This window comes from Crotalus tigris, unplaced genomic scaffold, assembly GCF_016545835.1.
Source record: "Crotalus tigris isolate CLP2741 ecotype Arizona unplaced genomic scaffold, ASM1654583v1 scf7180000018040.1558517, whole genome shotgun sequence".
In the NCBI taxonomy this organism is placed as follows: domain Eukaryota; kingdom Metazoa; phylum Chordata; class Lepidosauria; order Squamata; family Viperidae; genus Crotalus; species Crotalus tigris.
This window is the reverse complement of record NW_024096790.1, coordinates 653,520-665,532: the sequence shown is the minus strand read 5'-3', so window position 1 is coordinate 665,532 and position 12,013 is coordinate 653,520. Positions and strand designations below refer to the sequence as shown.

Here is a 12,013-nt window from a genome sequence, read left to right as displayed (position 1 = left end):
TCTCATTTCAATATATTTTTGTTCCCCATAACAGTTTAATTCCCCGCTTCCGTCTATGGGAGAGTGGGGGTGTAGTCCCCTCCCTTCTCAATTTGGGAGGAGCTTTGCTTCTTGGGAATCGTTTCCAAGAAATCAGATACAAAATAGGAGAGAGAAGATCGAATTCCTCACCCAGTTTCAAGCACATTGTTCACAGTTGTTCTGGTTAGTGCCTTTGGACTTCGGCTGCAAGTAGCTTGGGCTGGTCACCGAGGTGTGGCCAGCCTTTCTCCTGTCAGGTTAGAGGGCTTCTCCCGGATCGAGCGGGACAACTGCCGTCGTTCCACGATCATTGGGGTGCCCCTCTTTCTTCATTGCCTCTCTGAGGCGACCATTTAGGGTCCCCTGGCAGGGCAAAACTAGCAATGGGGTGCGGAATTCTGCAATCCCTTGGCCACGCTCTATGGCGCAAAACCGGAAGTCCTAAATTTCAGGCACCTTAATTCTTTACAAATCACCTAAATATTTCTTAGTTGTAATAATGATAAAGCCATTTATATAGTTCATGAGTTAATATTACTTGGTGGTAATTCAGTATATTCATAATTTGTAATTTAAATACTGTAAACTTTAAATATTGTAAATATAATTTAAATATATTGTAATTAAATATTGTAAATATTGTGTTTTACAATATTTATCAAAGAACTATAGTTCTACGTGAAACAGTTCATTTAATTGGTAAATTAAATTTGTGAATGAAACTCAGTTCAATTTACAAATGATTTTTCATTTTTTCAGAGAGGACTAGTTGGGCTTGTAGACTATCCTGATGATGATGAGGAAGAGGATGAAGAAAATCTACCTTTGACACAGAAAGCAAAGCTGGAGTCTTCATAATGACAAGTATGAAGACCCATATGGATTATGATACAAACTAGGTTTCTGGGTTTCCAGAGTGGGAAGTCCATGTTATAAAAATAAAAATTACTGTGTATAACACAGATCAACTTTAAAACAGATTTCTGCTAATCAGTGCCAATTTGGCGGAGCAGAAGAGGAAATACTATGCTTTATGGAAAAACATGCCTTTGACCTCTCCAGCTTGGACCACACGTTGCCCTTTTCTCAGGGAAGGAAATGGAAAATACAACGCCAACAGGGCAGGAGTTTTGATGGTGGAATTCTGGATTGGCTGTTCAGTTGTTACAATCAAATTATGATTTCTTGGACCATGTACGAGATTTTGAAGAAAAGGCTTTTCTGCCATAATTCTTCATTAGCTAAGAATGCCAGCAGTTTCTTTATATAAAGAGACCTGCCTTTAAAACCACACATTCTGAACGTTTTAGTCAAACTACAACAGATTTTAAAAAAAAACTCTTTCGGGGAGGGTTCAACATGTTTCCTCTTTTTTTAATGTTCCCTTTTGCCCTTTAAACTGCAGATTTTTGTTTGGAGATCAGGGATATATCTGTCCCTTAATTAAAAGATTGAATGGAATTCTAGATGTCACTTTTATGTCATAATTTTATTTTTATTTTGCCCCGAGTGTATGCTTGGTTGTTGAGTATATATTTGGGACCATTAAAATTTTTTGATGTAATATAATCACACTGTTGTGCTGGTACCTGTTTCACATGTGTAATTCTGTTCTACATCACATTTCCTAATGTGTTTAGAATTTTATGGGAGATGGTATAGTTTTTATTGAAAAAGAGCAAATTAATCTTGCCACAATGTGCATACAAAAGCAATACTATTTTGTGACTAAATATTTTATATTAAACTTTACATCATCAACTGTCTTGAAACAATTCAGGGAAATAGGTTAATTTTTTTTACCAGAAAAATACTTTTAAGTAATTATAAATATGAAATTAGTATTCCAAAGAGATTTTGAAATTTCTTAACTTGGAACATACTGGTATGTTTAAATTCAATTTAAAGTGGTTATCAAGAGTACAGTCATACTAACACATTTGAATTTTGAAAATAAAAAAATTAAATTAAGGACTACAGCATTAGTGGTATTTTTTAAAAGTGATTCCCTTTGGAATACCAGTTTTAATGTTGCACATTATTCTGGGCTTATGACATTTTTATAAGAATTCAATTAAACTCATTCTTGGGGGGGGGGAAGTAAGTTATTCAGGAGAGGAAGCAGCTATCATTGCCTTAACTGCATACTAGACCAATAGCCCAATTACAAGAACTGTTATACAGATTTTATTTGAATGCATTTACTATCCTAGTCATCGAAATACATCAATTTTTCTGTAAAAATGCAGGTTTCAAGTATGATTTATATCCAGTTCCTCATTTCTTCACAGATTAAAAGATTTATTCGTTAGGTTAAAACATCACATAAAATTCCAATGCCCAAGTATTGTGCTGTACAAAATTGTCTTGGTTTTTTTAGATGTATTAGCTGCTCAGTTTAGGTATATTTGCTGTTTATCCTAATAATACAGTTCAACAATCTACCAGGGAATAGGGGGATATGCATATTATTGCTTTCAGTGATTTACTATCCATACCATGGTTAATTGTGAGTTACGGTTGGTAAGCACAGGACTGTGTTGCTGCTAAATTGATTTCTTCCTAATTTTATCTACTCAATAACAATCACCTTGTTGTCCTCATGAGATACTTACATACAGGTCAGAAAGCTATGCTATGGTCAAAACATGGTGAAACAGACTGGTTCCAGATTGGCAGAGGAAGCATGACATGTCTTTTCCCTTATTTATTCAATTTACATGCTGAAGCTGGATTGGAAGTTGAACATTGCATGCAATTTACATGGGCATGAATTAGACTAGCAATGCCTATGTTTCTCCATCAATGATGCTGTCCTTATCTCAACCTTAGCCCAACATTTAGGTAGTCTTATGTCAAATCTTTACATTCCAGAAAATAATTAGTTTCCTGCTTCTTCACAGAGCAAGGAATATAAACTTTATTTAATTACATTTCTCTCCAAGGAAACCACACCAGCTTTGAAAATCATTGAGAGATTCTTAAGGTGTGCTTGTAGTTTAGGACAGAATACAGATAATCCTCGCTTATCAAACACATTTGGGACTGGGAGTTCCATTGCTAAGTTCCACAGATGCCAAGCAAAAAAAATCACATGATCGTACTGGATTTATGACATTGGCCAGAATATTCATAGCTTGGGTTGTAGGTTTTGGCAGGGTCTGTTCTCCAAGCTTGCTGTCTAACTCCTGGATGTTTCGTTACCAAACTAGGTAACATCTGCAGTGGAGTTTCTGGCTGAAGTGTCTTGTTCATTTATGGATGAACAATTGATCTTGTCATAAGACCAACCTACTCCCCACTGAAGATGTTGTCTAGTTTGGTAACAAAACATCCCAGGACCTAAACAGCAAGCTCGGAGAACAGACCCCAGACAAAATCTTCTTAGGTATATTGTGTAAAAATAACCCAGTGACCCCTATGGCTGAGCAAGGATTTGAACTTAGATCTCTCCCATCCAAGTTGAATACTTTTTAAGTGCCATGCTGTCTGTCTTAGTTGATTTTCGTTAATTTTAATTGACTCCATTCTTTTAAAGAAGATGGTAGAGGACAGGAAGACCTGGAGGAACGTTGTCCATGGGGTCGTGATGGGTCGGACACGACTTCGCAATTAACAACAACAACAATTCTTTTAAAATGCTGCCTTGCATTTGAGAGGAGTCCCTCTTATGAAGCTGTTAATTTTTATGAAAGTCAGCATAAGTAGAGTTACAATTTTGAGGTCAAAATTGTAGCTTAATTCCTCTACTTATGCTTTCATAAAAAGTAACAGCTTCATAAGAGGGACTCCTCTCAGATACAAGGCAGCATTTTAAAAGAATGAAATAGATTTGTTTTGATAGTCTGAAGATGGAGAATTAAGAGGTTTTCTTAGTTATCTTTCTATTTAGTTTGTTTTATTACTTCTTGAATATAAAGTATACAAATTTACAGTACACTCACATTTTCTGAAAAAACAAATATAGGATCATGTGGCATCGGGCTCTTTTGTATTTTTAATAAGGGTTACATTATTTCAGAAACTTCTCCTTTTTTGGTTTCCCCCCAATTCCTGCTTCTAATTTAAATCTACAAAACGCTTAGGGAAAAGGTTGAAACCAGTTGCAAATAGTGCTTGCCCACTGATTACTTGGGTATATGTATAAACGACAAAATATATCAACTACAAAATAAACCAGCTTTATTTTTATAAACAGTTAATCAGTTCATAATCTGGCCTGTGTTTCCAGCAATGTAGTTTTTGAAAAGCTTTTTTTGCAGATTTAAACATTTACTTTAAAAAAAAAGCTACAGTTTCTTCATGCTTGTAAATCATCAAGAAATATTTTGTGTGTGTTTTCTTTTTAAATTCTGAGAATGGCAGGACTTGCCATCCCTTTAGTTTTGCCCAATCATTTTTTTAAAACCAAAATACTTTTATCTTCACCCTAGTAAATACTTCTAGAAATGTATGAGCAGGGGAGCTTTTGTTGATGCTTGGAATGGTTGCTGAGAGACAGTCAAAGGCAGGCAATTACTTTGTGGACAATTGGCATTTGGTATATTTGAAATGTTTTCACACAGGAAATTCCACTCAGTTCCAAAACTATTTGAATATGCCCAGGGAAACAGCAATACTAAATCATCCACATCTAGAGCTAACAAATCTTCAGTGAAAAAATAATGTTACCAGTAATTGGCAGGAAAGCAATACAGAAAACAGTTCGCTTTTATCTAGTAACTAACTGGATTTTTTTTTTTCGGCCCAAATCTGGTAATCTTAAGTTTTCAGACTTTATGATTTGAAACGGCATTAATGAAGCTTGAATGAAATGTTCATTTAAAAAAAGGGAACAATTAATTAAAAAAAATGATGGATACCACTGTTGTGTTGCACATACAGTAACTTTCTTCAAATCAGAAAACTCTTAACCGTTCAATCCTATACATGTCTACAAGTAAGGTCCATGGTGTATAGTAGAATTTATTTCGAGGTAACTATGCTGGTTTGAGTGGTCCTTGGCGCTCTCTGAGCTTGGTTGTTTTCTTACAGACGTTTCATTACCCAGATTACTTAACATCATCAATGCTAGTCTTTGCTAGCACTGATGGTGTTACCTACAGTAGTTTGGGTAATGAAACGTCTGCAAAAAACAACCAAACTCAGAGAGCACCAAGGACCCCTCATTTCAACCTTGAGCTACAAATATTCTCCTTTGTTGCTGTGTCGATTTTTCTTGAGGTTTAATAAAATGTACCCGTTAGTGTTTCTGGATGGTTGATCCCCAGTCTAAGTTGAACTCGTGTTAGCAGTTTACTTGAATTCTCTTTATATGTACAATTGTGCATATATTAGGTTCTCAGTTGGTTCTGAACAATGGCTTAATGGTACATCAAACTAAAAAGATACATTCTCAGATCTTCTAAGTAATTATTTATACTCAGCATAAATAAGTAATCATTTAGACTCTGTATAAATAACTAATCATTTCTTTTTATATATATGATGTACAAGAGGACTAACAGCATGACAAATAAAAACAAAAGCCAGCAAAGGCAGTGATGAAAGTGCTAACAGTTAAAATATGTTTGTTAAAAGCAAACATTTAATGTAAGAAAACAACCATTCAGAACAGAGTAAGCAAATATTTGCTGAAACTGTTTATCCAGCTGCAAGAAATGCCTATTTTCAATCTTGGGTGGGAGGTGGAGATGTTTGCATCTCTTTTGTATTATGTGTGTTTTGTTTTGAAATTCCCCATTTACTATGGTCACTAGGACTTTTTTTCTGACAACCACTAGATGGTGCAAATATACTACTGCAGGGTCTTTTTAGTTACTGTAAAATGCACAGTATATTGCCTTTTGTAAGCTAAATCGCCATGTTTAAAGCTTCAGTTTCATGATGTTTTAGTTTTTAAGCCAGTAGAATTATATTTGCATCAAAGTTGGTAGGCACTATGTATGAAATCGAACCACTTGGTATATTGCCACAAAGCTCAAATGTTTATGCCATATAATTTTTCACTCTTCAAATTTCTTGTAGCTTCCCTCCTGATGTTCTTTCTACCCGGAACACAAAGACTGAATAAAATTCACAGAAACTATTATTAATTTGTAGAAAAAAGTTGAAAATTATCCACACTTTTATTTAACAACTTTTTTCTGAGACATGGAGAAGTGTCAAATAATGTCATCAAAGAAACAACATCACTTGTTTAAAGAAGAGGAGAAATGGAAGAAAGAAAAATTGATACAGTATGCTTGAGGGACACTTCTCATATCTACACTTAAATCTAATATCAGGGGTCTTCAATCTTGGCCCTTTTATGACTTGTGGACTTCAACTCCCAGAATTCCTCAGCCATGCTGAAGTCCACAAGTCATAAAAGGGCCAAGTTTGAAGACCCCTGCCTAATACAGAGCCTGCCAAACTTGTCATTAAAATTCCTGCCTCATTTATGCAACTCAATGCTAAATAGCAATGTGGTAAAAGCAACAGCCCTCTTTCCTGCTTTTCTATGCTCTGCAAAACAATAATTTATAAAACTGCTGTGGAGGGAGTTCCTTCTTTTAAAAAATGTCAGTTCCACCAATCAAAACTAAGCATAACCTTGAAAATAAGGCAAACAATTAGCTGATAATACCACATCACAGTCCACTTGTATATACAGGCATTTCCTGATTGTCAATTAGACTACAATTTCCAAAGCTGCAACTATTTCCGGATATGCATACACAATAGTGCCTCTGAAATGTTAGAAGTCTGGCTGTCTCACTGCACTTATGGAAAATCATGCAGATTCAAATTCCCAACACTACTGACTTGGCAAAATGTGTTCAGGGTCACAACTATACAAAGAAAGTGATTTCCTATTTGATTAGCATGTATTTATTAAGAGAAGAAAAATACACTGTTCTCAGCTTCCAGTAACAAATTACCCACCTGTTCAGTACATAGCTTCCCCCAAATGCCTTTACTCCATCTTTTAAAACCTTTTTTTTTTCAGTCAAACTATATTGCTCACCTTGGCAACTTGAAGTGTGGACTTCAACTCCCAGAATTCCCAAGCCAGCATGCAAGATGCCAAGTGTTGGGGGAGGAGCAGAGCTTTCTGTTAGTCATTTTTAAGCCCTCCTCTAAAGACATCAGGTTAGAAAATTAAATAATTAAAATATTTCAAATGAATATACTTTTAATTTATGCTATATTCTTATTAAATCAAAATACCTTTTGAAAACATTTGTAACAAAGCCACTGGGTGGATTGTGATTTATACAGTAGTGGTAAGAGCATTTGTTTGTAGGAATACTGGGAGTTGAAGCCTACCTATCTTAAACTTGGCAAGGTTAAGAAACTTTTATCTAACTTTTCAAAAGTGCAATTAATACATTTCTGTTCTTATCAGCTAATTTTAAGGGATAGGTCAGAAAGAAGGACAAAATAGGGAACATTTGAACTGTATCCCAACAACCAATAAGTCAAACACTAATTAAACTTCCCTGTTAATTGTTATGCTTCCAGAGGTTAAACATCTCAGTCAAAAGAAAATTGGAAAGGACTTTCTTCCTAGTGAAATATCTGGGCAATCATACATAGTTAACCCATCCTCATGTCCTCCAGATGTGTGAAGATTATACCTCTTACTTAAACAATATGGTCATTAACTCTACTGACTGGAATGATGAGTTTGGGCTGAAGGCTGCCCTAGACAAGCTTCTATTTTTAGCACCAATATTCTTCTCAGCAGTACCAGAGTAGTAAAAGAATGAATTCATACAATATACTAAGTTAAAAGTAAGTGAACTGTTTATAGCTCAGTTATTTAATTTAGCAAACCAATGTTAACTATCCTGTGTTTGAGCAAATGCAATCCTTGTGATCTACTATGTAGGTGTGGGAAATATGACAGATGTTCTAAACCACTAACACTAATCTTATCAAGCTTTATAAGAGCACTTTATTTGTAGTTGTTGTCAACTTGCAAGGATTAAAGCAAAGCATCTATGGCAGTATTTCTCCACCTTAATCACTTGAAGATGTGTGGACTTTAACTCCCAGAATTCCCACATCTTTAAATAGCCAAAACTGAGAAAATCTGATCTATGTAATTGACTTTTCAATTAAAAGGACTGTCCATTTGAGTTCTAAAAGAGATAATCTAGTTATTTTTTGCTTCAGCTAAATCTATTAAAACCTTATAAATATATTTGCTACATTGTGTTTTTACCATATCCTAACCACAAGCTAATTTATATTTGTTGCATGAAGCAATTTCATTTTTTGATTCTGCGTATTACTCAAATCCAGACATTTGATTTCTACAACTGTCCATCTCAATAAGTGACTCTGGGCAGCATATATCAAAGATAAATTTATATTACTACCATAAATCACAAGGGAGTGTAATTGTGTGAATATAACCATGATTATCCTTTTTTGCGTATTAGTCTCAATTTCTTCCATTAGCTGACTGGCTGAAATGTGAATCTTACCATTCCTATAGAAGATAGGTAGTAGTAAGTAATAGTAGTAAATTCTATATTAACAAGAAGAAAGCAAGTTATTAAGACACTTTTATATATTTTTATTATTAAAAACGATTTCTGGAGATAATAATTACTACTAGGAGAGAGCTTCAGTGAAGATAGCAAAAAACCCAAACAACCGGATGTTTGTCTTTATGGTTCCCACCAAGAGCTGCAGTCTCAGTAACAGCAACAGTATAATCTGCATTCTCCACCACCCTCCCTAAATTTATTCCCAGGACTGTGAGTTTGACTCCTCTATCTATCTCTAAAATGGTCACTTGCCCATTTCCCCCCTCCCTTTTCTGCTTTGGACGTTTTTGGCATCAGTTCACGTTTAAACACAATAGGGAAGCCTAAAGCTGCAGCCCTGTTAGCAAAGGCCCTTAGTTAGCCCAGAAGAACAACATCCTGGAGCGCCAAAGGAAGACACCGGGGGGGGGGCGATGTTTCTTCTGCCATGGTGGGTTTTGTGCTGAAAACGAGGCTCGGTAATTCCTCCGGCCGCTGCCCAATTAAGCAGCCAGAATCGTTCTCTCTCCCCCCGGCCACCCATTCCTTCAGGCGCAGAGGAGCTCGTCCCTTTCCTCCGGACAGAGCGGACTCCCCCAGCGAGGCCAGCCGTCAGAGGTGCCAGCCACGGAGGCTGCCCTTCCTCACCGCGAGGGCAAGCTCCGCGGCACCCACGCTCTTTTCTGCTCCTAATGCAAAGCTCTCTGGGTGTATTTGTGTGTGCGGTAGCTGGACTTATTTACTCGAAAACGGCTGGTTCTACCCGGGACTTGCCCGAACTTCTCAAGTCAGCGGACTCCCGGGATCGCGTCGCACGCCAAGATCAGAGCGGCTCCTCAATGCGGGATCCACACTTCCTGTACACAGTTTGTTCCCCCCCCCCCAACCGCCTCTAAGGGCTTGATTAACGCTGAACACCTTTCCAGCCCAATTCAACTGCCATCAACTTCTATTGGTCACTTCAAACCTTTCCCCCCAGATTGTAATTTGCAACCCGTAACGTCGATCAACATGTTTTTCTTCACATTCCCCCCCCCCCCCGCATCCGACTCCTCCTGCTTGTCTCGCTCGCTCGCTTTCTCCCCCCCCCCTTCCCCGTTTCCAACCTAAGAGAAAAGCGCGCGTCCTTCCTTCAGGTAGTAGCTCTGAGCGCTCGGCCCATCCCATCGCCCTTGTAAGATGGGGGAAGGGGGGAGGCTGGAGCGCGTGAACGCGAACCCTGGCGCGCCTCCGCTTCTTGCTTTCGACCTTTTCTGAGAGAAAGAGACAAACTCGCCCAAAGCTGCCGTTAAAGAGCTCGCTTTTACTCTTCCCAACGAAGTAGCAACTCTCGGGTGGCGGCGGCTGCAGTGTTCGCCGCCACCGGAAAAGTACTCGCGGCGACCAGAAGTCAGAAAGGGTTACAAAGCAGTTCCGTCCCGTCGCTACTCTCCGCTGGCCGGCTACTCAACCGTCCCCGCCTCGCCCCTCGGCAGGTTGTGAACGGGCGGCGGCCTTTTGAAGAGAAAGTGGGGAAGGCGGGCGGGCGGGCGCTGCTTGCGCGTCCCTCCCCACTCTCGCCTAGGGGGAGGGGAAAGGAGATGAACCTCGCATTGTTCCCCTAGCAGGCGGCTCCTTCTGGGCCAGGGGCTCCGTGCCTTTGTTCCCAGGCTGAGCGTTGCCCAGCCGCCGCCGGCTTTCGGATCCGAAACGAACGTGGAGCTTTCCTGGGACAAGATGGATGTGACCGTTTCCGAGCTCCTGGAACTCTTTCTGCAGAGCCCTTTGGTGACCTGGGTGAGTTTGCCAAACGGCCTGGCCGTTGCTGAACCGTTTTCTGGGCGACGAAGGAAGGGCGGACTGAGCGCTTGGCTGGGGGGCGGGGGGGGGGAGAGAAAGTTTGGGATGGGATGGGAGGAAAGTGTCTTCCCCTCGTGGCGCACCGGGCCGGATAGCTGGCCAAGCGCGCTGTCTGGCCAGCGAGGGGCCGGTGCATCGGGAGGCAGGCTCTGAGCGGCGACTCTACCTTGGTTTTGGTGAGACTTTTTTTCTGGGCTTCCGAGTGGGAGCAAGTTAGGTGGACGTGCTGGGGAAACGGTTACTTGAGCGGAAATCAATTAGAAAGGTTGGTTTGCCCGGACTGTAAGTTATATTGCCAATGCAATAACTCACTGGCAATGTTGGATTAGCTAGGCGGATCAAAAGCCAGACGCAGGGCAGAGAGCAAAGAGCTGTGTATTGTTGGAAGGTCCGTCCGCCTTTTGGTTCTGAAAGAAAGTGTTTTCTGTTTTCTAGAAGACACAGCAGCAGCAAGGTGTTAGGCACAGGATTAAAAGGAGGAGCTTCCCCCCCCTTTTTTAAACTACCGGTAGATAGGCTTCTGCTTTGTAAATACATGATTATATCAAACCTTGTAAGGAAAAAAAATATTTCAATAAATGTGCAAATCTTGTGTAAATCATTAATGATTTTGGGTTAGTCATTATGTACATTGCACTTGAACACTATTGTAAGACTGTATTTGATTATAACTTCCTTTATACTACCTCCTGTACTGCAGTCTCTCCTTACATAGAATCATAGGTGTGCACACATGCCTCCTCCTTGTCCCTCCCTATGGGCTAGCTACTTTGTGTAAAGTTTTACCTGTACAGGTATATTGCTGCATTGCGCCCACTTAGGAGGAAATGTTTCTGAGGTTAGTACTGGAATCCAGCACATTTTAAGGACACCATAGATTTTATAAAAGAAAGTATTGAAATTGGTGGAGCAGATGGAAGGATGGTGAGGTGTGGATAGGCATTTAATTTTCAGGTGTTTATACAAAACTTGAACATTTGTAGGGGAGCATAAATCAGTAGCATATGCTACATCTGATGCCAGGCTTATCAGTGTATATTACCTGTTCCTTTGATTTCAGCAAAACTAGAAAGTGCCTTTATCAAACCAGCATGGTCATGCGTTGGGAAGACAGGAAAAACAAAGCAATCTGACATGGTTTTATTTTTGCTCTGCTTTTTGCAGTCTACAGATTGAACTTGATTTTACTGCATGGTGCAGAAGTAATGATAACAGATTACTGAAATTCCCTTAAGTAGTCCCAATAAAAATATACACAATACTAAATGAACTAGCTAAAGTGCGTTTTTTCTGGTTGTAGTTCTTGTGTGCAGGAAATTCTTATTCCAAAATTCAGTAATTTACCTGCAGTCTGACTTCTTGTTCCATGTTGTGACGTGTATAGATCAGACCTCTATAGAATCTGATATGGAAGCTCTTAATAAAGTAATCTGAGTGAGATAAATGTGTGCTGTGTTACAAAGTTACATTGGTAGAAACCAAACATGTTTATATTTTAGCAGAATTGTTCTGCTTATAGTGGCTGACAAAAAATTCATGATAAACAGATTCTTTTTAAGGAGCAGTCTGTCGTGTTGGTCTGTGTGGAGAATTTAAATGAATTTAACAAAGATCTTGGAAAAAAACTAGAT

At 38.9% G+C, this 12,013-nt stretch overlaps 2 protein-coding genes across 5 annotated transcripts in view; both read left to right on the top strand.

Annotated features, from left to right (window-relative positions):
* Positions 1–1,992, top strand: part of PPP4R3A (protein phosphatase 4 regulatory subunit 3A) — a 31,278-nt gene extending 29,286 nt beyond the window's left edge. The window contains exon 15 of the mRNA XM_039346953.1: positions 781–1,992. Coding sequence (XP_039202887.1) covers positions 781–879 — 99 coding nt within the window. The 3' untranslated portion in view covers positions 880–1,992. The remainder of the gene's footprint in view (positions 1–780) is intronic.
* Positions 1,993–9,674: 7,682 nt separating this feature from the next.
* CCDC88C (coiled-coil domain containing 88C) overlaps positions 9,675–12,013 on the top strand; it is a 99,322-nt gene continuing 96,983 nt past the window's right edge. For 2 of the 4 annotated variants that reach the window (XM_039346952.1, XM_039346951.1), the window contains exon 1: positions 9,675–10,319. In XM_039346952.1, the coding sequence (XP_039202886.1) occupies positions 10,260–10,319 (60 nt within the window). In that variant the 5' untranslated portion in view covers positions 9,675–10,259. The remainder of the gene's footprint in view (positions 10,320–12,013) is intronic. The other 2 variants (XM_039346948.1, XM_039346950.1) reach the window with 2 other exon arrangements.